At 39.2% G+C, this 23,501-nt stretch overlaps 3 protein-coding genes across 3 annotated transcripts in view; 2 read left to right on the top strand and 1 right to left on the bottom strand.

Moving 5' to 3' along the window:
- pitpnc1a (phosphatidylinositol transfer protein cytoplasmic 1a) overlaps window positions 1-9,307 on the top strand; it is a 108,443-nt gene extending 99,136 nt beyond the window's left edge. The window contains exons 6-9 of the mRNA XM_065263219.2: window positions 3,179-3,274; window positions 5,298-5,453; window positions 7,645-7,708; window positions 8,004-9,307. Of these exons, the coding sequence (XP_065119291.1) occupies window positions 3,179-3,274; window positions 5,298-5,453; window positions 7,645-7,708; window positions 8,004-8,317 (630 nt within the window). The 3' untranslated portion in view covers window positions 8,318-9,307. The remainder of the gene's footprint in view (window positions 1-3,178; window positions 3,275-5,297; window positions 5,454-7,644; window positions 7,709-8,003) is intronic.
- A 4,928-nt stretch (window positions 9,308-14,235) lies between these two features.
- On the top strand, window positions 14,236-22,640 carry dxo (decapping exoribonuclease). The gene is made up of 6 exons (XM_065263109.2): window positions 14,236-14,883; window positions 18,129-18,355; window positions 18,440-18,659; window positions 18,852-18,987; window positions 21,633-21,727; window positions 21,815-22,640. The coding sequence occupies exons 1-6, from the start codon at window positions 14,447-14,449 to the stop codon at window positions 21,939-21,941; spliced, it is 1,242 nt and encodes a 413-aa protein (XP_065119181.1). The 5' UTR covers window positions 14,236-14,446; the 3' UTR covers window positions 21,942-22,640.
- The window catches only part of slc25a17l (solute carrier family 25 member 17-like), a 7,494-nt gene continuing 6,427 nt past the window's right edge, over window positions 22,435-23,501 (bottom strand). Inside the window, exon 9 of the mRNA XM_065263110.2 lies at window positions 22,435-23,501. This exon is cut by the window's right edge and continues 1,564 nt beyond it. The gene's annotated coding sequence lies outside the window, so the exon portion shown is untranslated.

Genomic DNA, 23,501 nt, shown 5'->3' with positions numbered 1-23,501 from the left:
ATTTTATTTATGTTTAAGAGATCCTGCAGTTTCTTGCTATTGCTCAAATGGAAGGGGAGTTTACTTGACACATCAGTTTACATTTTTATACAGTTTTTAATACTATATATACATTTCCTGTATTTTCTGGATGTATATATGATCACTATAAAATTGCAAAAACAACAAATCTAATTCTGGCATGGTGGCCTAAGACTTTTGCACCGTATATATCCCAGATTGCTTGAGGGTTTGTACATCATGGAGGTATTTTTTTATTTAGCTGGAGTATCCCTATTAATGCAATTTGCAGCCCATTTTATCTCTCTAGTGTGATGCATTTTTGTGTAAATATAAATTGTTATGTGATTGGTCCAGACTGGTTGGAATATGACTGTGTGGTATACATTACATACGTACAGCTTGAAAGATCATGGCCTAAATCATTTACGCAGGACTAGAGTCAGTTTGGCAGTAACGGGGAAAGCGATTTACTGTCTTCCCTGAGGAGTGATATTCGATCCCCTCCTGTGTCTCCAGTCTTTTAGCACCTGCAGTGGAAAACGCAAATCCTTGATCTATATTCCGCCTCCTCATCTGTCTAAGAGCCTCGTATTTTCCCTTTTCTCTCGTGTTACCGGTTTTAAACTCTTGCGTGCTATGCAACAGCAGGGGTCTTATTAAAAACATTCCTTATTACCAAGTTTTCTGTCATGTTTTGTGCTTTACCATTGTCCGTCTCCATTAAGGTTTTGCTTCCTGGCTGCGTGTGTGTTTAAAAGTTGTTAGGGGCTGCCAAATAAAGATGTTTTATACATTTCTCCCAATGTTCGCCTGCAGCTCACTGTCACTAGCATCTGAATTACAGTGTAATCCTTAAACCCGCACAGGTGCCAGACAACAGCAGCGCAGGGCTCTTTCCTGAAAGCACCTGATCCTTTGATGCAGAATGAGAGCTCTCACCCATTAAAGTCTTTGTTAGGGTGCAAACACAGGCGCTGTCAAATGACTGGCAGCTAATGCAGTACATGCGCTTGTGCTGACTCGCATACAAAGACCAAGAGCTCCCTACTGTGGACAGGGTGTAGTTAGCAGCTGAACGGTTGATGTACACTAAAGTTGCATAGCACAATGAGTGGTAAATCTGCATTATCACACATGCATTGTCAAGATTAATAGCATTAATAAGCTTAATTTACTGCTAATTTGGCTAGTATCATTATTTAGCTAAGCTACGTATTCAATGCAAATAGTAAATAATCCGGATATTGAGAAGATTGTTTAGCTCTGAGATGTCAAAACTAGGGATGGGCATTTTTCAGTAACAAAATATTTGAGCTCATAAAAACAAATATTTTAATATTCGTTTATTTAAAGAGGAGCTTTTGCAAGATTTTTTTAAGATTTTGTGTCCCCAGAGTACGTATGTGAAGTTTTAGCTCAAAATATCCCACAGATAATTTATTATAACATTAAAATTGGCACTTTGTAGATGTGAGCAAAAATGTGCAATTTTTTGTGTGTGTCCTTTAAAATGCAAATGAGTGGATATTGTCACTAAATGCCAGTGCCTTGGTTAGTGCAGATTAAGGGGCGGCATTAACCCCTTCTGACATCACAAGGGGAGCCAAATTTCAATGATCTTTTCACATGCTTGCAGAGAATGGTTAACCAAAACTAAGTTACTGGGTTGATCTTTATCACATTTTCTAGGATGATAGAAGCACTGGGGACTCAATCATAGCACTTAAACATGGAAAAAGACAGATTTTCATGACATGTCCCCTTTAAATGATGTTAATTAAGACATACATTATTTTTCATTTTGTCACAATTTCACAGAAGGCTTACCGTGGGTTCACACCAGCCGCGTTTGAGGCATCAAATTTGCGTGTACCGCGCCAAGTTTGCCACTTGAACAGTTTGAGTTTACTCGCGTCATTCGCTCGTGAAATTCGAGACATTCAGGCGGAAATTCGCGTCATGGGAGGGGCTTCTGCGACTCCGCTCGCTTCCTGTAATAACATCACTATTAGAACAAGCTCCTGATTGGTTAACGCGGCACGTTTTTCCACCAAAGTTAAAATTTTTCAACTTGGGCGTTTGTCGCTACAATGCTCAATTCGCGCCATTCGTGGGAATGAGGCGAATCGCGTCTACCGCGTCGTGCTAAACGCTTCATTCTAACCGCGAGACCTCCAGACGCGTGTCAACGCGTCTTCACATTGACTTAACATTAAAATTACTCCCACTTGACGCCTCTACCGCGGCTGGTGTGAGCGCAGCATTATAATTAGGAAATATAAGCTTATATTGTGTGTGTGTGTGTCTGTGTGTGTGTGTACCTGGTAATTATCACGTTGTGGGGACCAATTGTCCCCACAAAGATAGGAATACCCGTGTTTTTGTGACCTTGTGGGGATATTTTGACGTCCCCATGAGGAAACAAGCTTATAAATCAAACAAAATGATGTTTCTTGAAAATGTAAAGTATCAAAATGTTTTCTGTGATGGTTGGGGTTAGGGAATGGGGCAGGTAAGGGGAATAAATTATACAGTTTGTACAGTATAAAATGCATTACGTCTATGGAATGTCCCCACAAAACATGGAAACCAGAATGTGTGTGTGTGTGTGTGTGTGTGTGTGTGTGTGTGTGTGTGTGTGTGTGTGTGTGTGTGTGTGTGTGTGTGTGTGTGTGTGTGTGTGTGTGTGTGTTATATCATTTTATTTATTTATTTATTCAAGTTGAAAACATTGTAAAAAAGACCTTTTAAAATTCTTTAAAAAGTGTTCCTAAAATCCCACGTGGAGTGTTTTAAGTCCATATTTAGTACAAATTCAGTACTGTTTGATCTTGAAGAAATTCTATTATACCAAATATTATATCCTAACCCCAAACTTAAAGGACAAGTTCGGTATTTTACACTTAAAGCCCTGTTTTCAGATTGTTTATGATGAAATAGAACGGTTTTGACTGAAATTTCGACATATGCGGCTACCCCGAGAATTTTCGGGTGTTTTGTGTTTCATCTCCCACCTCTACAATGGGTTTATAGGTGCACTGGAACAATCCTTTCTAAAATGCATTAAACTTTCGTTTACAAAGACATGAAACTCACCGAGTGGTCAGGGGTGTTCACTGGTATGCTCACACAAAAATCGCTGCAATGATGTTCTGATGTTCTCGTTTTACTGTAGATCTTTGATACAGAGCTCCGAGATGAAGACACAGAGGTGTGTATAATCGACATCGCCTACGACGAGATCCCAGAGCGATACTATAAGGAGTCCGAGGTAAGTTTGCAGATAAAGATTATTAAAATATATTTCTTTAATAAGTCCTATAAATTTAATTTAATATACAAGTTTTACATTTTTACAAGCAATACAGACTAAGGGCCAGATTTACTATCCATCATTTTGGTGTTAAATAACGACTGTCTGGATTTACTAAAGATGCGCAGTGGATAATTAGCCCTAAAAGGTGTGGTCTAGTTATTTTTGTGACTGGCCTTATTCCATATGCATTTCTAGAAGTTTCCCTTTCATACGCAACAATATTCAATTCAATTTTATTTATATAGCGCTTTTCACAATTGGTGATTGTTTCAAAGCAGCTTTACATTATAAGCGTGCGTATTACTAATGTAACGTAAAGAAGAGGGTGCTAAGTTAAGCCCAAGAAGGCTGCCTCCCCTCCCCGAGATTATTTAAATGATTCACGATTTACTAATGTTTGCGCGTATGATATTACTTGTATTTGCGCCATTATTTAAAGCATGCCTTAAATCATTCTGCGCTTGAAAGGCTGCAATTGTTGCTGATAGGAGAGATATCAATTTGCATTGATCAGAGAGCGCATGGTACAAGGCAGAGGATTTTTTAACACGTAACAGATTATTTGGAATGCCAGAGCAACATATTATTCATATACATTGTTTGACAAGCCATGTTATTTTTATTTGCTGGAGAAAATAAAAGAGAAGTCACACAATACCACGTGATTCAGAAAATGTTTTGTCCTCATTTCAGTTTCTTAAACTTTGTTGCTGGGATTTCACACCATGCATTTTCAGCTGCAATGTCCGTGGTGCTGAACTCAAGCTCATCAGGTGTTAGTAGATCACCTGCACCTCATCAGCTTTGCTTATTTGCGAACCTGACTAATTTGCACTGCTTTTAGAAGATTGCGTTGGTTATTATGGAAATCATTTTTTTGTGCCTATGTTATTTAATTTGCACCTTTGTAGTAAATAAATAACCTGCAGATATTACCACTCCCATCTGTGCGTTTTTGGAATTACACTCTGGCGCTAGTACATCTGGCTCATAGACTACACAAATGTGCCTCTAAGTTACAATACGTTATCATAATGTGTAATTTTCCTTACTGACCTCTTTGGTACTCATGTAGGTTATGATATGGTATTCGGTGCTAATGGGATTTTAAAGAAACTGGAGTCTGCTTCTCCCAGAAAGAAGAAAATAAGGCACTGTAGGTTATTTCTGAGCCAATACTAAATTATTAAAGAGACCCTGTTGAGGTCTCTACTAGATACACGCAAGACTCAAAATCACCCCTCTACTGTACTGCTGCAGTCATGCGCTTTCACACACTGCCTCACTCTCCTCCTGCAGAGAAGCGTAGATAGATTAGAGGAGTGCAGTGTTATCTTTTTCTGGCAGCAGCCTGCTGCTATCTGAGGATCCAGGCCAGCAGAGCTTCTGTTTGAGCAATGTAAAGCAGAGGTGGAATTAGTTGATGTTGAAGGGAAGAAAACCGATGCAATTTTGGGACTACTAAGTCCTACCAAGTCACTTCAGCCTTCACCTAAATTAAGGGCCAGATTTACTAAACGTGGCAAATTAGCATGAGAGCGCAATTCCAAAAAGCACTGATGGGAGTAGTAATATCTGTGGGGTTATTTACTAAAAAAGCGCAAATTAAATAACACGGGCACAACAGACCAACGCACAATTACCAAAGCAATCTACTTAGAGCGCAAATTTGTCCAGGGTCGCAAATAAGCAGAGCTGATGAGGTGCAGGTGATCTACTAACACCTGATGCACTTGAGTTAAGCACCACGGACATTACGGCGGAAAATTCAGGGTCTGAAATCCCAGCTAACAAAGCCATAGTACACTGAGGACAAAAGGAAGACAAAAAATGAAGTTTTGAAACGTCTAGTATTGTGTGACTTCTCCTATAGTGATTTTCAGCAAAAAAACACACCTTTTCAGTGCTAATGATCCACTGCGCGTCTTTGATTTGCACAAGTTCAATAACATATCCCAGTGCTTTCTTTCCACTTTAGGACCCACGGCACTTTAAATCAGAGAAGACGGCACGAGGTATGCTGCAGGAGGGCTGGAAAGACACGCAGGAACCCATCATGTGCTCCTACAAGCTGGTGACAGTGAAGTTCGAGGTGTGGGGACTGCAGACACGCGTGGAGCAGTTTGTGCACAAGGTCAATTATGCTTGTCCTGGACAAAACCTGTAAAATCTTAACCTTGCACCAACTCTTTGGATAGATTTGTTTATCGACCTTTGCTTATCATTATACCCAGGGTGCGATTTGTGAGTTAAAAAATGTATGCTTATATTCATAAAAATAAATTAAGATTGAAGCACAGATATTATTTAGTGTTTCAAACTATTTCTTACAACTGAAACTTAATAAAACGATTAAGGAATCTAAATTTTATGTGATTTAAGGCATTCCTTCTTTATTCTTTGCGCCAGGCATGCAAAAACATTTGTTTATTATCATAATATTTAAAAGAAAACATTGCAAAATGCAATGCACAACATATTCTTAATATAACAATGAATAGCCTATGCATAATTAAACAAGACATCAGACTAAGAAAAGATGACGGACTTCTGGCTTCTTTTTTGCATTCTTGTGTCATCCTGTAAGTTCCCCTCGATCATAACGAGAGAGGTTTCTGCTGTCTTATTCTCAATGGTAATAATTCTTGGATTTGTTTTGTGCCTGTCCGGTAAAATAAAAAAATGTATTTGGCTGTTTCTGCGCCGAAAAAGACTTTTTGGAGAGGACAGCTTTCGAATTGCACAGAATAAGTGGATAACTATCAAAAATCTGCTTTTATAAAAAACTGTTTTCATGTGTTTACATGTGCTTTATTCTTTATTAAGAAATCAATAAACCGGCTATGCAGACAACTGCGTTTACATGGGACTTGGAGATTTGTCAGGTTTCTCGCAGGTAGTGACGCCATCTCCCTATAGTACATAATAGTCGATCAAAAAGCCGATGGCATATCTGTCTTAAGCTATATTGTTTTATCTCTTTTTTTGTGTCTCCAGAACCTGTAAATATAACATCAGTTTTTATTTTCGCAGTTTCTCTGCAAACTGCTTTAGTAGGGCAGATACTTTTATGCGTTACTTTGCGCTTACTTCCGCATCTGACGTTTATCTGTCACATGGACAAAACCGTGAGAAAGCCGGTTAAGGTGTTTACATGCCATGCGAAATCGGGGTAATGAGCAAAAAACTACCTGTGCCGATCGGTGTGTGCTTACGCCGTTTATGGGCTTTCCCCGATTAAAGAAAACCGTTTTACTCGTTTACATGACTCCATCATTCTGTACAGTGCTGCATGAAGTCGACCGCACATACTGTTTAGTAACTTAATTCTGATTTGGTCAGTGCGACATGCACACATCATGCAATCGACACGCTTGTTTACCTCTCACTGTGCATTCACACCAGACATGGTAGAGGCAGCAAGCATGAGTGATTTACATGCAAAGATAGAATAGGCGCAGAAGGTGCACTCCACGCAAATTGAGTATTGCCGCGGGAAACACGCAAGTTGAAAAATCTGAACTTTGGCGTTAACCAATAAGGAGCTTGCTGTAGTAGTGACGTGATTACAGGAAGCCAGCGGAGTCGCAGAAGTCCCTTCCATGATGCGAATTTCCGCGTGAATGTCTCGAATGATTAGAATTTCACGCGCGGCTATCACACACAAATAAAGCGAGTAAACTGAAATGTTGAAGCGTCCAACTACGCGTGAATTGGGCGTTTTTGCCGCCTATACCACGTCTGGTGTGAATGTACAGTCAGTCTCGCAGCTTGCATTAGCTTTTTTTGTCCAGTGAGAGATGCAAAGGTATGACGTTTGACTGATAACTTTTAACATGCCAACCAAGTCCACGGCCCACTGGAAATCTCCCGGTAGTCCCGATTGCCTGTACATGCTGGTGAAATTTGGAAAAGCCAGGCATAGATTTAAACAGGATCATGGCATAACCTAGACGCACTGTCACTTATAGTACTTGGAACAGAACTGCTGACATTAATACTCAATTCCTATGTTGTTCTTGTATTAAAGTATATTTATTTTAGGCTGTTTATATGGAATTTTTATGACTATAAATCACAACGGATATAAAGATCAGAGGGGGGGGGGGTAAATCCCCTCAGCCCCCCCAGCAATCGCACCCTGGTTATACCATCAAGTAGCAAATGTTCCTGTAAATTCATCCAATATTTCCATTAATCAATCAGATTGAATCTTTAACAGTATATCTTACTAACCTATCATTTCAGTCCAACAAAAGATTAATCAATCAAGAACACATTACTTCCCTCTCATTCACTTTCTTACTTCTCTCTCTCCTCTGTAGGTGGTACGGGACGTTTTGTTGCTAGGCCACAGACAAGCCTTTGCCTGGGTTGATGAGTGGATTGGTAAGTTCGGCATTGACCATTACCTTACCTTCAGATTGCTTTCTATTCATTGCTAGTGCTTTATGACCGATTCCATTTTTGTGTTGACTCATGATGACTAACAAACCCTTTCGGATGCAAATGGATGCCGTGATCTATAGCTAGCATTGCATGAAAGAACAAACTGAAAGTAGTTCAAGATGTTCTTCATAATCTTGTCGAAGACCTTGAACGCTGAACTCTTTCTTGAAAGTTCTAATTTAATTTGAAATTCGATTCGATTGATTTTGATGTTTCTTTGCATGTTCTCTTAAAGACATGACGATGGAAGAGGTGAGAGAATACGAACGAGCCACTCAGGAAGCCACCAATAAGAAGCTGGGGACCTTTCCCCCGGCCATTTCCATCAGCGAGACGCCCCTGCCGGCTTGTGCTCGTAGCGGACCGTCCAGTGCGCCCTCCACACCCCTGTCCACAGAGGCCCCAGACTTCCTTCCTGTGCCCAAGGACAGACCACGGAAGAAGTCTGCTCCAGAGACTCTGACTCTACCCGACCCGGTGCGGAGAGACTCGGGCTTCCGCCTTCCAAGCCTGTTTTCTTGGGGTTCCAGCTCCCCACAACCTGAGTGATCCATAGTGCCACGTTTTCGAAAATAGCCCCCGAGTAAATGTCAAGAGAATTATACAGTTGCCCAAACACACACGCGCGCACACACACAGAGTGGCTTATGAACATGTGCAAGCTCATGTTTTATGCCAAGTTCATTTACAATAGGCCAAAAAGTGCTTTCTGACAAAACTGCAGATCAATGGTAATTATATCTCAGGAGCCGACATTTCTCTGTTTTCGTTGTTTCTTACTGCTGAGCCATTTTGCTCCAGATGTCGAATACTGTAACATGAAGGATTTATAGTGATTGTTGATTTGCCGTAGTGACGTATCTAATGATAGCTCTGCTCAGTCAATATAGTTCAGTCGTGATATTTTGTTAAACCCTTACCTCAGGCTTCTAGATTTTCCAATCAAAACGAATGGATTATACACGTACTGTAAATATCTCATCATTTATAGGAATGTAAAGTCGATTTGATAGCCGTTTTACTATGCTCGTGTCTTTAACTTTGATCTGTCCCATTCCCGTGGGCTCTGAAAACCAGTTAAGCCCAGTTTTACTGATCTACTGTAGTACTTTTGCTTGGTCTGTTAGTGGACAGTGAAAACTGGCACTCGTCTGTACATAGATTATCTTCACGATATATTGGTTAGTTTGAGGAGCATCTGTCATGTAATTGATAACCCTGTTCTTTATATATGTTATGTTCATGGTTTGCTTTATTGTCTTGCATTATTATCCATGTATAGTTAATGAATCCTTAATGAATGCTTGGTTGCATTAGAATGTTGTGTAATGAACATGCTGTAAGGAACGTGTGCTGCTGCTGGCCGATGTACACTATGTAAATTGAAAAGCTTTTGCCTGTACTCTTGCTGGTTCACGCATATCAGTTTCAAACTTTCAAAGACTTTTCTATAGCATTCAGAAATGCACATGCCAATTCTTGGGAAATCATTGCTGTTGATGTCAACTTCCATTGTGAAATTAAAGCATTTGCTATCTATTTGGATTTCTGCTTTATTCAGACTTTATTCAGTCGTAGCAAGATTGTCCAATTGTTATTTATGTTCAATGGCATTTTAATGTGAAATGTGTGTTAGTGCGAGAGAGAGAAATACCTCAAGTCTAAAACTCAAGTGCACCAGATATGCTGAAATACTGATGATATACTTTGAAAGGCTGCTTTAATACCTTCAATAATTCAGATGGCATATAAAACCATTTTGACTTTGAATGGCGTAGTCATGTGATGTCTGTTACTTTTTTAGTAGCAGTGAAACTTGACTAATGCCAATAGTCTATTTATTTAAAATATTTAATAGTAATTCATCAAATTATATAAATACTAATGCTATAACTTAAATATAATTTTCCAATAATTCCTACACCTAACAGTGATACTTAAACAACTCTTATTTGTATTTGAAAGAATTAGATTTTATTCCTTAAGGTCCATTTATAATAAAAATAAAAGTTTAACATAAATGCCAGTAATACTAAACATGCCCACTGTTATGATTTCATAACACCTTTTAAAAGGTAACCCAACTATGAAGACTTGAATGTTTTAATACTTTATATTTGCCTTAAACTACTAAAATTCATTGACAGAAAGACATTAAATATTTTCATTACTTCCAAAAAAAAACCCAACATGTAATACTTATTTTAACCTATGGAGGCCGCCATTATGTTTCACGTCTGAAATTGATGACGTGTTATGGTTCTTGTGAAATATTACTACAGGTTACTATAGAAAATACTATGGTGGTATCTTTTAGTTTTTCATGTGAGATGTTTTATTTCCCACTCACACATTCTTACCTTTTAGATCGTCTTTATTTTGTATGTTTTCTGTTATTCTTCATTTACATTACTCTATGTGAAAGGGCTGAACAGAAGACCTAATAATGTATTTTTAGTGAAATGCAAACCAAATACCACCACCTGGTGTTTGTGTGCGTTTATAACTTTTATCTTCGACTTCACATTAACAAATTACTGATTGATTGAAGACTTGTTTATCTGGCTGTAGCGTTAATAGAACGGCCCTGATTGCAACCATTTAATGTCATGTAGTAATAAAAAATCATTTCAATTAAAGTGTTATCTGTCACTAAAGTATTTACCATAGACTGTAAAAAAAGATGGACGACGCGACGTCGCCTCCCACCATTGTGATGAATTGAAGCCAAAAATGTCCATAGACAGTAAAAGAAATGGACACAGCGACCCCATTGGATTCAACGGAGACAAGTGAAGTCAATTAGAAGCACGCACTTCCTGGGTGTCGAGCGTACTGCGCAGACTCAAACTAAGCTCAATGACGTGGATGTCACGTGAGCAACCTGTCTGATAATTGTAAGTCTTCTAATAGCCGTGCCACGGGAAATCTGAATCACCTACTGAATCTTGCAGAGACGGCGAGCGTGAACAGGAGCACATTTTGGTTAGTATTCTGATTAATAATCTCCCTTGACTTTATGCCTTCACGTCCACCCGATTGCCTCATAGTCAGTAAAAGATTGCATGTGAGCTTCTCTCCCAGTCCATACGGTAATTTCTCTACTGTGCGACAGAAAGTCGCAGGTTATGACGCAATCGTTAGCCTATTTTTACAAAAACTGCTTCTACTGGGACATAATGTAAGATACATGGTAATGGAGCCTTTTATACATTTTTGTGTTTCTTTGGAAATAATTAATGGACAAATGGAGTCTTTAAACGCCTCAGATGTAAAGTTATTCGCTGTCAAAGTGACGCCAAAATGAATGGGAGTCAATGGGATGCTAACAGCAGATGGGTGTTCGCTAAGCAATGGCGGCGTCCAGGGAAGCTTCAATAAAACATGAAACCCTGCCCCCCTGAAAATGTCCGACCACGGTCGCCGCCATGTTACGTAAAAACGTCAGTTTGGAGCCAAGGCATGCGCAGAAGGAATCGTCCGTGGAGCCAGAGGCGGAGCTGCGGTATCAAACTTCCGCCCAATCGCCCGCGCGACCAATCAACCACGCCAATCATAACGTCACGCCCCGTTTCGATTGCATCAAATTACAAGCTAAAATGAAACTTACCACAATAATGAACACTGGAACATATATCAGCGTGATAACAACTACTTCAAAGGACCAAAACCATCTTTCGGAAACTGTAAATATTTTTTTTATTTAGAGCAGAGTCCCATTCGTTTGAATGGAGAGGGCGGGGTTTATGACTTGTACTGCAGCCAGCCACCAGGGGGCGATCAAAGAGCCAGAGGCTTCACTTTTTAAGGTTTATGAGGCACACCCGGTATTTACTTGTAGCATTAAGATTTAAAGCTGCTATCCTTAAATCTCACTTTTTTCCATGTTTAAGTGCTATAATTGGGTCCCCAGTGCTTGTATCAACCTAGAAAATGTGAAAAAGATTATCCCAGTAACATAAGGTGTGTTCGAGATCATCCGGCGCTGCGCAGACCGATCGGCGAGGTTTGCCGCTTGCAGTCGAGGGAGGAACTGAAGACGGAGCCGTCAAGCCGGACACCTGCTGCTTGCCGTAGTGACGTGTGTGCCGCGTTTCCTTGTTTTTAATCGCAAATGAAGTGAATTAGATGCTGAATTTGATAAAACAAACCTTTTAATAAAAAGTTGCAACCAGAAACATTTTATATCGAATATTTTAATTGCTGTTCATACTGTATACCCGAAAATAACGGGAAACAAGCCTATTATTAAAATACCAATAGAGTTTGTTATTTTCATTTTTATTTTATTACACGACACAATACAACATATTTAAGCATATTAAAGTGTTTTTTCCTGTTTTAAAACATGAATTTATAATGTTTATTAGTGGAGCTAAAGGTTGGATTAAACTTGAAACGCACGTGATCGTTGTCATCAGTGAGGCGACCAATCACGTAAAGCTGTTACGTCATCACAACTCCGTGCAGCCGCTCTGGAGAAGCTGCACCGACTGAGCTAGCCGGCTACTCTCGAAAGGCACTTAAAAACCATATGACACAGTCACGTGCATGCAGCGCCAGCTGAAGTCGGACAAAAATACTAACCGGAATGCACTGCTTCAAGTCAGCCGCCGATCGGTCTGCGCAGCGCCGCATGAAGTCGAACACACCTATAGTTTTGGTAAACCATTCTCTGGAAGCATGTGATAAAATAGCTCATTGAAATTTGGCTCCCTTGTTATGTCAGAAGGGGATTTTATTATAATAATACCGTCCCTTAATCTCCACTATCCAATCACAGAACTGCCATTTAGTGCAGACATCAACTCATTTGCATTTTAAAGGACACACCCATAAACGGCACATCTTTGCTCACACCTATAGTGGCAATTTTAACGTGTTATAATAAATATGGTATTTTGAGCTAAAACTTCACATACATACTATGGGGACACCAAAGATTTATTTGACATCTTAAAAACAGTCTTGTGAAATGTCCCCTTTAATTTTTTTTTTAATGATTGAAATTCAACTTTCAATACATAACCATCCAATGTTCAAAACTAACAAATTATAGTAATACTGCCTGATTCATAATGGTAAGTTGGTAATAATGCACTAACGTTTGTTTTCATTTGAATGGTACTGGTAGGCTGGGCCATCGCTATTGGGGTGAAAGGTGATGACAATTAAACTGCCCAGAGGACCCAACAAAATCCAGAAATTTAAATATACAGGCCCCCATTCTGTTATAGAGATTTTAACGAAAACCACAAGTTTGTGAAAAAATATCTTCTCCTCTCTACTTCAAAAATGGTCTGATCTGATCCGTTTTAAAGTTATTCAGATCAGTCAATGACAAATTTCAGAGGGAGCCAGTGAGATTGCAAGGCCCACCTTTAGCTTTGTGAACAGAACCAATCCGAGTGAAGGCCGCTGAAGTTCATGATGAAGTTTACAGTGGTGTGAAAGAGCAAAAGACTGAGTGACTGCAGGATGTTAGGAGAGCTGTTGTAATGTCTCATTCCCCCTGTAGTCGACTATTTTATCATTTAAAACTCACCTTTGAGCATCATATGTAGAGTTATATGTAATGTATTCATGCTTTAAAACTGCTTAAATGTAACTCTACACCCATGCCTCATTCCGCATAAGTGGATCCATGAATATGCAAATTAGTCTCCGCATCAACTTTGTTTATAAGCCTGTGATGTTGTAAATGGTTGGATGATTGTGACATAAGAAACCAAGGCGAATTCAAACTATGGTTTTGAGTCTGTCTTTGGAAAACGGAAAAACAACTTATGAAGAAAATTCTCGGCAAAAACTTGATTTTCACCATAGGGGGACATTAAGATCTTCTTTATAATGATGTGAAGTCATTTTCCGGTGCGCTCCTCCAGCGACATCTGAGAATACTCAAAGTCCCCATCTTTTTTGCGCTATATGGTTGTTGAGTTGTTTTGAATAACACACTGGGGAAAATACAACGCATGTCACAAATGTTTCCAGACCTACTGGCTGTTGCTATGATTTATTATTACAGTCAAGAAAACATATACAACACACGGTGGATGGATTATTATCTTTATTTAATAATATTATATCGTACCATAAAACCTTCATTAAGGCAATGGGTAAATTTAAGTGGTTTAATTTGTTTACTTGACTCGACATTTACTTTTCAAAAAATGTACAGTTTTTTCATACTTTTAGGTAATCTTGATGCCCCCTAGTGGGCCCAGGCCTATTTTTTTACAGTCTATGGCCCAGGCTCACTGGTTAAAAAACACTGCACTAATGTATGTTAATGCAATGCACAATATAGTTTAATACCATTTTAGAATTAAAATTTGAGTAATGGAATTTTAATAATATTAATTTAGTAATAATGTTATGCATATTATTAGTGAAAATGTTGTTGTCGATGACTTTTATTTTGAAACTGGTATAACAAATTAAAGGACTTTAATTGTGAAAGTGTGTTTTCGTTGCTTTTGAGATTACTCCCGTGAAATGAAATCTGCACAAATATTTTGTTAAAGCGCAGTGTGTGATACCAACGAACACAGAATGATAACGCATAGTCATCTACGATTGTCCTATCACGAGCGTTTTTTATTCAGGGTCTATGCTATTAATTCATAAGTTAAATACTCATTGTGATCCGCACGACGGTTTTATTAAACACACGCCATGGCTGAGCATTACCGCAAAGCTCAACACAGAGAGCAACATCCTCCTGAATCTGTTTATAAACGATCCAGAGATCTCAGTGTCGATTATAACACAGATAAGCGACACAGATCGTCAGATGAAGATCGTCACAGATGTGCTGTGACTCTGTCCACACACAGGCAGCAGTATGAGAGGAATTTCCCGGTATATAAACAGCCCGTGGAGGTGGGCGGCTTCTCTCTGGACTCTCACAGAAACTTCTTCAATGATCACAGACAGATGAGATATTATGTTCAGCCCAGAAAAAGCCCAAATTTCAATTTAAGAGACGGTTACAACGACCGTTTCGTTAAAAGAGATGATGGAGTGAAAGAGAAGCTTGATCACATGCTGAAGTGGATCTTGGCAAACAAAGATCAAATCCAAAGCAGAAACCAAGCCTCCTCGTCCAGCTGGTAATATTCCCTATACTGTATAAACAATACACATCCTGATATTTTAGGCATCGTTATGTTGTGTTATGTTAAGACGTGAATGTCGTCTTTACATTTAAAATGTCACACTGTTACTGTTTTTTTCTGTAGGGATTGTAAAAGTAAAACTCTTCTGTGTTGCTTTTTAATGACAATGTAAAAGTAATTTATGACAAACCTACTCAAACATCAAACCAACAAAATTGAGTTGATTGTAATACATGGCAAGGCAAGTTTATATATAAAACTCACTCATACAGGAAGAAAATGTGCTTCACATAGAAATTATATACATTGTATACACCTTTTAAAGGTAACGTAAATTTTTCAACATCACAATAAAACCTATAAAAGTTGCATAAGAACTTAAAATACCAAAAATCTATTTGAAAATGTGTATTTAAAGGAACATGCCCACATTTACCTTATTCACAGTATCCCCAGAGTTAGATAAGTCCATACATACCTTTCTCATCTCTGTGCGTGCTGTAACTCTGTCTGACGCAGCCCCTGCTAGCTTAGCTTAGCATAAAGACTGGAAGTGAATAGCTCCAGCTAGCATACTGCTCCCAATAAGTGACAAAATAACGCTAACATTTTCCTATATATATGTTGTGATTTGTATAGTCACACCGTGTACAAATAACAAGTTCATATGAGACACAGCCATCTTTTAACAGTATACATACTGGGAACTATATTCTCAGAAGGCGAAGCACTGCTACATGGGCGGATTGACTCTGAGCGAACTCTCTGCTCCTCACCAGGGGGCTTCTAGTGTGCTGGGACCAAATCACTCCGCCCATGTAGCAGTGCTTCGCCTTCTGAGAATATAGTTTCCAGTCTGTTTACTGTTAAAAGGTGGCTGTGTTAAAAGATGTGGGCATGTTCCTTTAATGTCCATGTAAAGTCAGATATTAAATGTGTTCTCTTGTCACACCACAGAAAAAAATGTGTTTTAACCACCAAAACAAATTTAAGTGAATTAAAAAAAAACTCCAAGTCAATAAATAAGCTATCAAATTCTTAAATCTTGGAGCTGTGTCCGCTGTCTGCGCTGAAACATGCCCACTTAGCATATTTTTGACTTTCTAATACCCAGGGTGCCACACTTGTGGTCTTTGCACTTGACTAGTACTGAGGCCCTGTCCCAAATGGCACACTCCGGACTTGTGGTCCTCCTCAGAGTGCACACTTTCATGGCATCATCAGGGACCCTTGATGCAAGTCCACGTGGGCGCACCGAAGTCGTATTTGGGACCCCAGCGTCACGCCGGAAATAGGAAGAGAAGTTGCCCATCAGTGTGAACTTCTCCCTTCCATCGTCTGATTGGTCTGATTACTCTTTCACAAGGACTTCTGGGTTGGTAAAGTGCGCGAAGCCTGCTGCAGTACGGGCTTCGCCAAAGACCACATCAGGGGGGCAAAGGGGCGCTGATGAGCACACTTCGAAACGTAAAAATGACAGATGGGACACCCTACGGACTCGTAGACTAATGCGGCATTCACATAGGACGCAGTGTGCGCTGCGCTCGCCGCTGGGTTCGGTGCAGCTAAGCGATTTGCACTCTGCTGCCCAGTGGCCAGACCAAAGTAGGCGGAGTTTTCAATAAATTACTACGGTGTTATATTTGCGTTAAATAGTGGATGAGGAATACAGAGACTGATGTTGCCCGTCTCCATTTCACGTAACTTTAAGCTGCCTACCTACAACAAGCTACCTAACTTAAAACACACCTGACATGCCAACTTGAATTGCTACGTGTTTCCATGACACGGCTTTCCTTCCGATGTCTCTGTAGGAGCGTAAACTTGTATATTCTGAGTATAACCTTTTCATCCATTTTGATTTTGTCGCTTGTTTAAATGCCCCGTTTCTATTGGCCGCGCGGGTAATCGTCACAGAGCGCAGCTCAAAAGTTAAACTATTTTGCACTTTTGACCGCTGCGCTCGCGCTTTGCTCGCGCTTTGCTCAACGCAACAACAAACCGCCCTCGCACGGCACAAGCCATTGAAATGAATGGGTTTCATAGCGCAGCGCACACCGCGTCCTATGTGAAAGCCGCATAAGCGATCACACGCAATTTAAGGCCACGAGACCGAAAGTCAACATGAAGTGTGCCATTTGGGACAGGGCCATGAAATATTTCCTGTATTTTGCCCAAGTGTTCTAGTTGACATGAAGATCAAGTATTTAACTTTATTTTTCTTGTTAAATATTTGGGGGTTTTAATGCACTTGATAATTTGATAATAGAGAATAAAATTTATACAGAGAGTGAGTAATGCTTCATCTCCTCCATCTTCACCTAGGAGGGTGGTGACGACACACCAAACGTGAAACATCCCTTTCCTTACTCTAGATTACTTGCGGATTTAACTTCGCTTCATGCTAATTTTTCGCTTGAGTTGAATATTTTCAACTTGCACGAAGATGCGTTTGAGGCGAATAGTGCGTGTTTTCACGGTAATTGCGCCGCCCAATCCACATCATTCGCATCGCCCTGTGCGAGTTTGTGTCTGTTTGCGTCTTTGCATTGACTTTGTATGTAATCTACTCGCGCAAATCGTTGAATTCGTGTTTAGTGTGTACACCCCATAAGACGTGAGGAAAAGAAACTAGGATGCACAAATAATACTACAAACACCAAACGCAAAACATTGCATTCCTAGCTCTAGATTACTTGCTTTTTATGTCATGCAAATTGTTCGCCTGAGTCAAATATTTTTAATACATTTGAGGCAAATATCCCTTGTTTATTCGTCCAATTTGCGTCATTCGCATTGTCCCGCGCCAGTTTGCGCATGTAATTGTTAAATTTGCGTTTGGTGTGTACGCCCCATAAGAATTAAGAAGCACCCCAATACAACCTCAACAGATGCTCGTGGCTCTAGTGCGTCATTGAGCCTCCGGTTTAGCCCCGCCCAAATAATCCTGAACACAGAAATGTGGGAAAAATGTTTAACGGTGTAACTTCACAATTCAGTACTGCATAGTTCACAGTCTTTGAATGTGTTTCAACAATACATTACTAACATTTATAATGTGTGCAGATACAATTCTCTTTAATGACTTTATGAAAGAATAAGAAAAGAAAGCCTGAAATAAGGAACTTTGTGTTGTTTGGTATAGACTTGCTTAACATTCAAATAAAGCGCACTTTTATTTTCAGCTATATTTGTGATCTGTTGTTTATCTGTGTAGTTACCGAGCCCTGTGTTTGCAGTGTTTTAGGTGTGGATTTCGTGACATGGAGAGGACATTTAACCAAACTGTTGACCACCCCGTACGAGACTCAAGAGGGATGGCTGCTGGCCGCATCCAGGTTTAAAGGTACCATCTACATCAGTGAGGTGGAAACGGAGACGGCGAGGATAAACCGAGAGCAGCGCTCAGAGCGACATGAGGAAATGATGTACTGGGGATACAAGTTTGAGCAGTACATATGTGCAGGTTTGAACAGATCTGCTATTCTCTACTATCAGACTTTGATATGGTGGGGCATAACGTTTATTGACCGTTTGCTTCTGTTTTAAGATGATGTGGACGGCACTCCAGACCCAGGAGGAGTCGTGAACACAAACGAAGCATTTTGTACGGTGGTGCAGACTCGTCTAGCCGAACACAAGCTGCTCTTCTCTGGAGAAGTTGACTGTCGGGTTAAAGACCCCGATGGTCCTCCCGCTCCGTCCTGTTACGTGGAGCTCAAGACCTCAGCGGAGATCTGCACCCCGAAACAGCGCAGTAACTTCCACAGGTGAGACTTCAAAACATATCAATGGAGTTATGAAGTCATACAATAGTTCGAAAGAAATGTATAATTCACTGAAAAAATCTTACAAACATATTATTATTCATTTATAAAATCTAGAGGTATTAGATATAGAGATGATAGCAGCAACAGACTGTGACTGAATGTGTTTTCATTTATTTAATGTTTTTGCTGAAGATACAAGCTGCTGAAATGGTGGGCACAGTCATTTCTTCCTGGAGTGCCACAGATAGTCGCTGGATTTCGGGATCATGATGGGGTGGTGGTGTCTGTGGAGACGTTTCAAACTTCTAAAATATCACAACTGATCAAGGTATGTATAAAATAAAATGAATCTTAAACCTTCAGTTTTAATAAATTAAATAAAGCATAACACAAAGAGGATCATTTAGCTTCCAATAAAGGATTACTTCACCTTCATTAAAAGCATCCTGATAATTTACTCGCCCCCATGTCATTCAAGATGTTTATGTCTTTTCTTGTTTTTTGAGGACTTTATTGGACCTCAACAGTTCACAGTTTTATTGCCGTTTCAAAGGGCTCTAAACGATCCCAACCGAGGCATAAAGGTCTTATCTAGCAAAACTATTGTCATTTTTGACGAAACATATGTATTTTTTAAAAACCATACCTCCAATCTTGGACTTGCCATTAGAGCTGCACGATTAATTGTTAAAAGATTGTGATCTCGATTCAACCCCCAAACGATCATAATCCTGCATTTTTACAATTCAGGAAATTATATTTTCAAAGAGGAAAGACGCCGTTCCTGCAGTTCTTGCAACAACACGCATTCACTAACAGCGGCCACAATGACATCTTGACATCACATTGGGTATTGTGCAAGCTTTTGCCGAGAAGTTAAACAGAAACTAAAGAGAGAATGAGTGAGGGGCCAGTCACACCAAAAGCGTTTATGGCAGTTGCAGGTGCCTTATTTGAATGATATTCTATGGGCAGAGAGCGTTTACGCACTGTTTATGCGCGCTGAGCGCCTTGCGGTTTTTGCCGCCGGCCGCAGCACGCGCCTTTGAAGGAACGCTGAGAGCGGAGAAGCGCCCGACGTCATTCGCGTCTTTCCATTGTCCAATCGAATGAGGGGAGAGGCGGGCCTTACGTTGTGTTGAGGGAAGTTTACAGTTGCTTTGAAGAACTGGACTACACTCGCTCACTCTCTCCTGCGTGTTTGTGCACCTCTCATCCTCAAACAAGGTCAGAGCAAGCGTCCTCTTTTTAAAATTTCTGCTAATATGACAGTTAACAGCAAAAGAGCGCTCACGCTTCAATATTTGATTGACAAGACAGATGACTCTGTGGTTGCCTAGCAATATAAAAAGCTGCGTCGCACTGCTCTTTTTTTAAAAAAGGCAGTGCGTCGCGCCTTGCGTTTCGAAGCGTTTAAAGCGCGGTTGGTGTGACTGGCCCCTGAGACTGCAATGCACAGGTACGTCTGACCAGAACCCTGACGTTGTTTTAGTACCAAAAAGAGGATCTTCCGGATCTTATCCCTTCTGAAAGGGTTTTTAGCACAGTATATTTAATTTATAGAATCAAGAAGACAGTGTTTCTGGCCCTACTGTTAAGGGCCATTCAGATTATATAATAACTATAACAATAAATAACAGCGTCCACATTATAACGATAACTTTATGCGGCACTCGCGCAAAGCACTTGCCTTTAATGGCATTAAAGGACAAGTTCGGTATTTTAGACTTAAAGCCCTGTTTTCAGTTTGTGTATGGTGAAATAGAATGGTTTTGACTGAAATTTCGACATTTTCGGCTGTCCTGAGTATTTTTCGGTCTATAAGCCGCGTTTTTTTTTCATAACTTGGCTGGTGCTGCGTCTCACAATCAGGCGCGCCTTGTAAGTCAGTATGAATTAATTTTGACATTTATGAGGCAAGAGACAACATTACCATCTACAGCCGTGAGAGTCCGCCATATTCTGCTTCTGTATTTATGTAATTCAATGGATTCAGTGATGTGGAATGACGAGTATACGAACTTCACGCTAGTTGGCTTGTTCAGTTAATTTAGCCTATTCAACCTTTCAGGTAAGTTCTGTATGCTATGGTTTATCGTTTAAATAACTGATAATTTTACTTTTTTAACGCCTTTCCAGATTAAATGTCTGTTCTTCGCCGTGGATTTTGTGAAATAATTTTCTAAATAAACGCGATGTATAGTCCACTGTGACTTATATATGTTATTTCGTCTTAATGACGCATTTTTGAATGATGCGGCTTATACTTCGGGATGCGGCTTATAGTCCGGAAAGTAAGGTAGTCAATGTGGCACTTTAGGTTTAAATAGATTTGATTGGCTGTGAAATGGTTTATTGTTCATCAGGTGGGGAAAAATCACTCAGAAATTGATCCCAACAATATCGTTAGTTGTATCTTTATCGTTATAGTTGTGGTGTGAACGGCAATATTCTCTTCAATATAAAACTTTTTAAAAACAATTTTCAAAACTATATAGTTATCGTTATAATGTGAACAGCCTTTATGCTTTATTTGTAACTTTGTTCTTTTCTAATTCCACATGCTTCTAATTTCTTGATTTGTTAATTTATAAAGTGTCACCGCAGTGACTCAGAGCGAGTTCCTGCGAAATGGAACTGTAACAATGTATCTTAAAAGGTAACACGATGTAACCTAGCTCTCACTTGAAATGTGTCCCCATATTTAGTCCTTGAATTTATGGGTATTGGACCTGGAAAGTCCTTGAATTTGAAGTTAACTAAAGTGTGGGAATCCTGAACAAAGAAAGACATAAACAACATGGGGTGAGTGAATTATCCGAATTTGTTTTATGAAGTGGAGTAATCCTTTAAGTAATCCTTACTGCATGTTTAAGGGTTTGTTTCAATACTTTACCCTATATAGATGATCTACTGAAGAAATGATGGCATATAAAGAGCCACTAACAATACAGAGATGTCTTTATTCTGTAGAATGAGTTTAACTGCTGGAAGCCCACAGTCTGTATGAATTTCTGCAGCGATTTCTTGTCCTTCGTCAAATCGGTTGTTAAAGAAGATGACCCGAGGTAAGATGAAAAATCTTCAAATCTACTATCCACTTACTAGTTGGTGTTGCAGGGGTTTGACTGTTCTGTCATATGCTTATTTTTCAGGTTGGTGTATTTGTTTGCATGGGATCCACACAGAGACGTGACTTACACGGTTCACAGAGATTCACAATTTAACATCTTACCAGAGTGGTATGTGGAGGAAATGATGGGTCGCTCATCTAAACATTGACATACTGAGGACTTCAAACACAAAGACATTTATATCCAATGCACACTTACAGATGTACAGAAAGTTTGTGCTTTTTATCTGAATGGTTTAATTCAACATGAACTCATCCCTGGGGTTGGTTTGAGATGTGGCATGGTTTCAGGTTTGCATGCACGTTTCAGGTTTCTGTAAGTGTTTTGGCTCTGCCGGTTCAAGTATGTTTTTACCAAGAAGTAACTTTGTTGTCAATTCACATTTTTTATAAGACTTAAGACATTTATCATTTTTTTATAACTTTAGCAAGAATAATAATATATAACTGTATCTTGTACAAAGCTATGAAAAACATTTGCAGTGTGAATTTGTATGTTAATGGTTTGTAAAATTATTCTGGCACCAAGCAAGATTTTTTTTACATTTGATTTACACCAAAAAACAACGTATTCTTGTTTCATGTATGATGTGCTTTGGCTAAAAGACAACATCCCATCCCAGAGAAGGACTTTCAACTGGATTTCCCAAATGAACTTTTATTATTGCATCTCGTTTGAACATGCTGAAAATGTACAATCATGAAAAAACACAAGTTATACAAATTAAAATACAACACGTGCTATAAATTAAAGAAACCTAATGCACAGAGTATTACAGTATGTAAACCGTTTTACTTTTTAAGATACTGTAAGTATAGTTTTATGAAATAAAGCAGGTAAGACCTCAGTAACTTGTATCAGAAAAAGTAGAGTTAAAGGGGACATTTCACAATACTTCTTAAGATATTAAATGAATTGTTGGTTCCCCAGTGTATATATATGTTAAACATGTTAAAATTTACACTTTGTAGGTGTGAGCAAAAATGTGCACACCTACAAATGCAAATGAGCTGATGTCTGCACTAACGGGCAGTGCCGTGGTTGGATAGTGCTTATTAAAGGGTGATATTATCCCCTTCTGACATCACAAGGGGAGACAAATTTCAATTACCTGCTTTCACATGCTTGCAGAGAATGGTTTACCAAAACTAAGTTGCTGGGTTGATTTTTTCACATATTCTAGGTTGATAGAAGCACTGGGGACCCAAATATAACATTTAAACATGGAAAAAGTCTGATTTGCATGATAGGTCTCCTTTAAGGCAAGCATGGTAGGTAAAAATTCACAGTGACTTCATTTCTGAGCCCTGTTGTTTTTAAAATGCCTCTCATGTTATGTTAAATAAAACATTTTTGTACAAATGTAATTAAACCAATAAAAAATATAATGTATTGTGTTAAGTGTAACATTTTGTTTGCAAACTGGCTTGAACAGCATTGATAACTGAGCGTAAAGGACAAACACACTGCAATTTTTAAGAGTTTTGTCTTGTTTTCAGAACAAATATCAAAAAATCAAAATGTATTTTCTTGATGAGCAAAATGACTTAAGAAATAACTCGAATTATCATATTTAAGTGAATTTATGCTTAAAACAAGGAAAAATCCCAATGGGGTAAGAACAAAATCTTGAAATAAGTTTACATTTTACTTAAACACTTAATTCAAGAACAAATTCACTTAAATTTTATAATTGCCCATCATAAAA

Source organism: Paramisgurnus dabryanus, chromosome 3 (assembly GCF_030506205.2).
Source record: "Paramisgurnus dabryanus chromosome 3, PD_genome_1.1, whole genome shotgun sequence".
NCBI lineage: Eukaryota > Metazoa > Chordata > Actinopteri > Cypriniformes > Cobitidae > Paramisgurnus > Paramisgurnus dabryanus.
The sequence above is the reverse complement of the archived record's forward strand: the minus strand, read 5'-3'. Positions and strand labels throughout refer to the sequence as shown.

Coding starts and splice junctions, on each gene's coding strand:
- dxo (XM_065263109.2), top strand. CDS start 14,447: ATGGCTGAGCATTACCGCAAAGCTCAACACAGAGAGCAACATCCTCCT. Junction 18,660..18,851: donor CAGCGCAGTAACTTCCACAG/GTGAGACTTCAA, acceptor TTTTTGCTGAAG/ATACAAGCTGCTGAAATGGT. Junction 21,728..21,814: donor GTTAAAGAAGATGACCCGAG/GTAAGATGAAAA, acceptor CTTATTTTTCAG/GTTGGTGTATTTGTTTGCAT.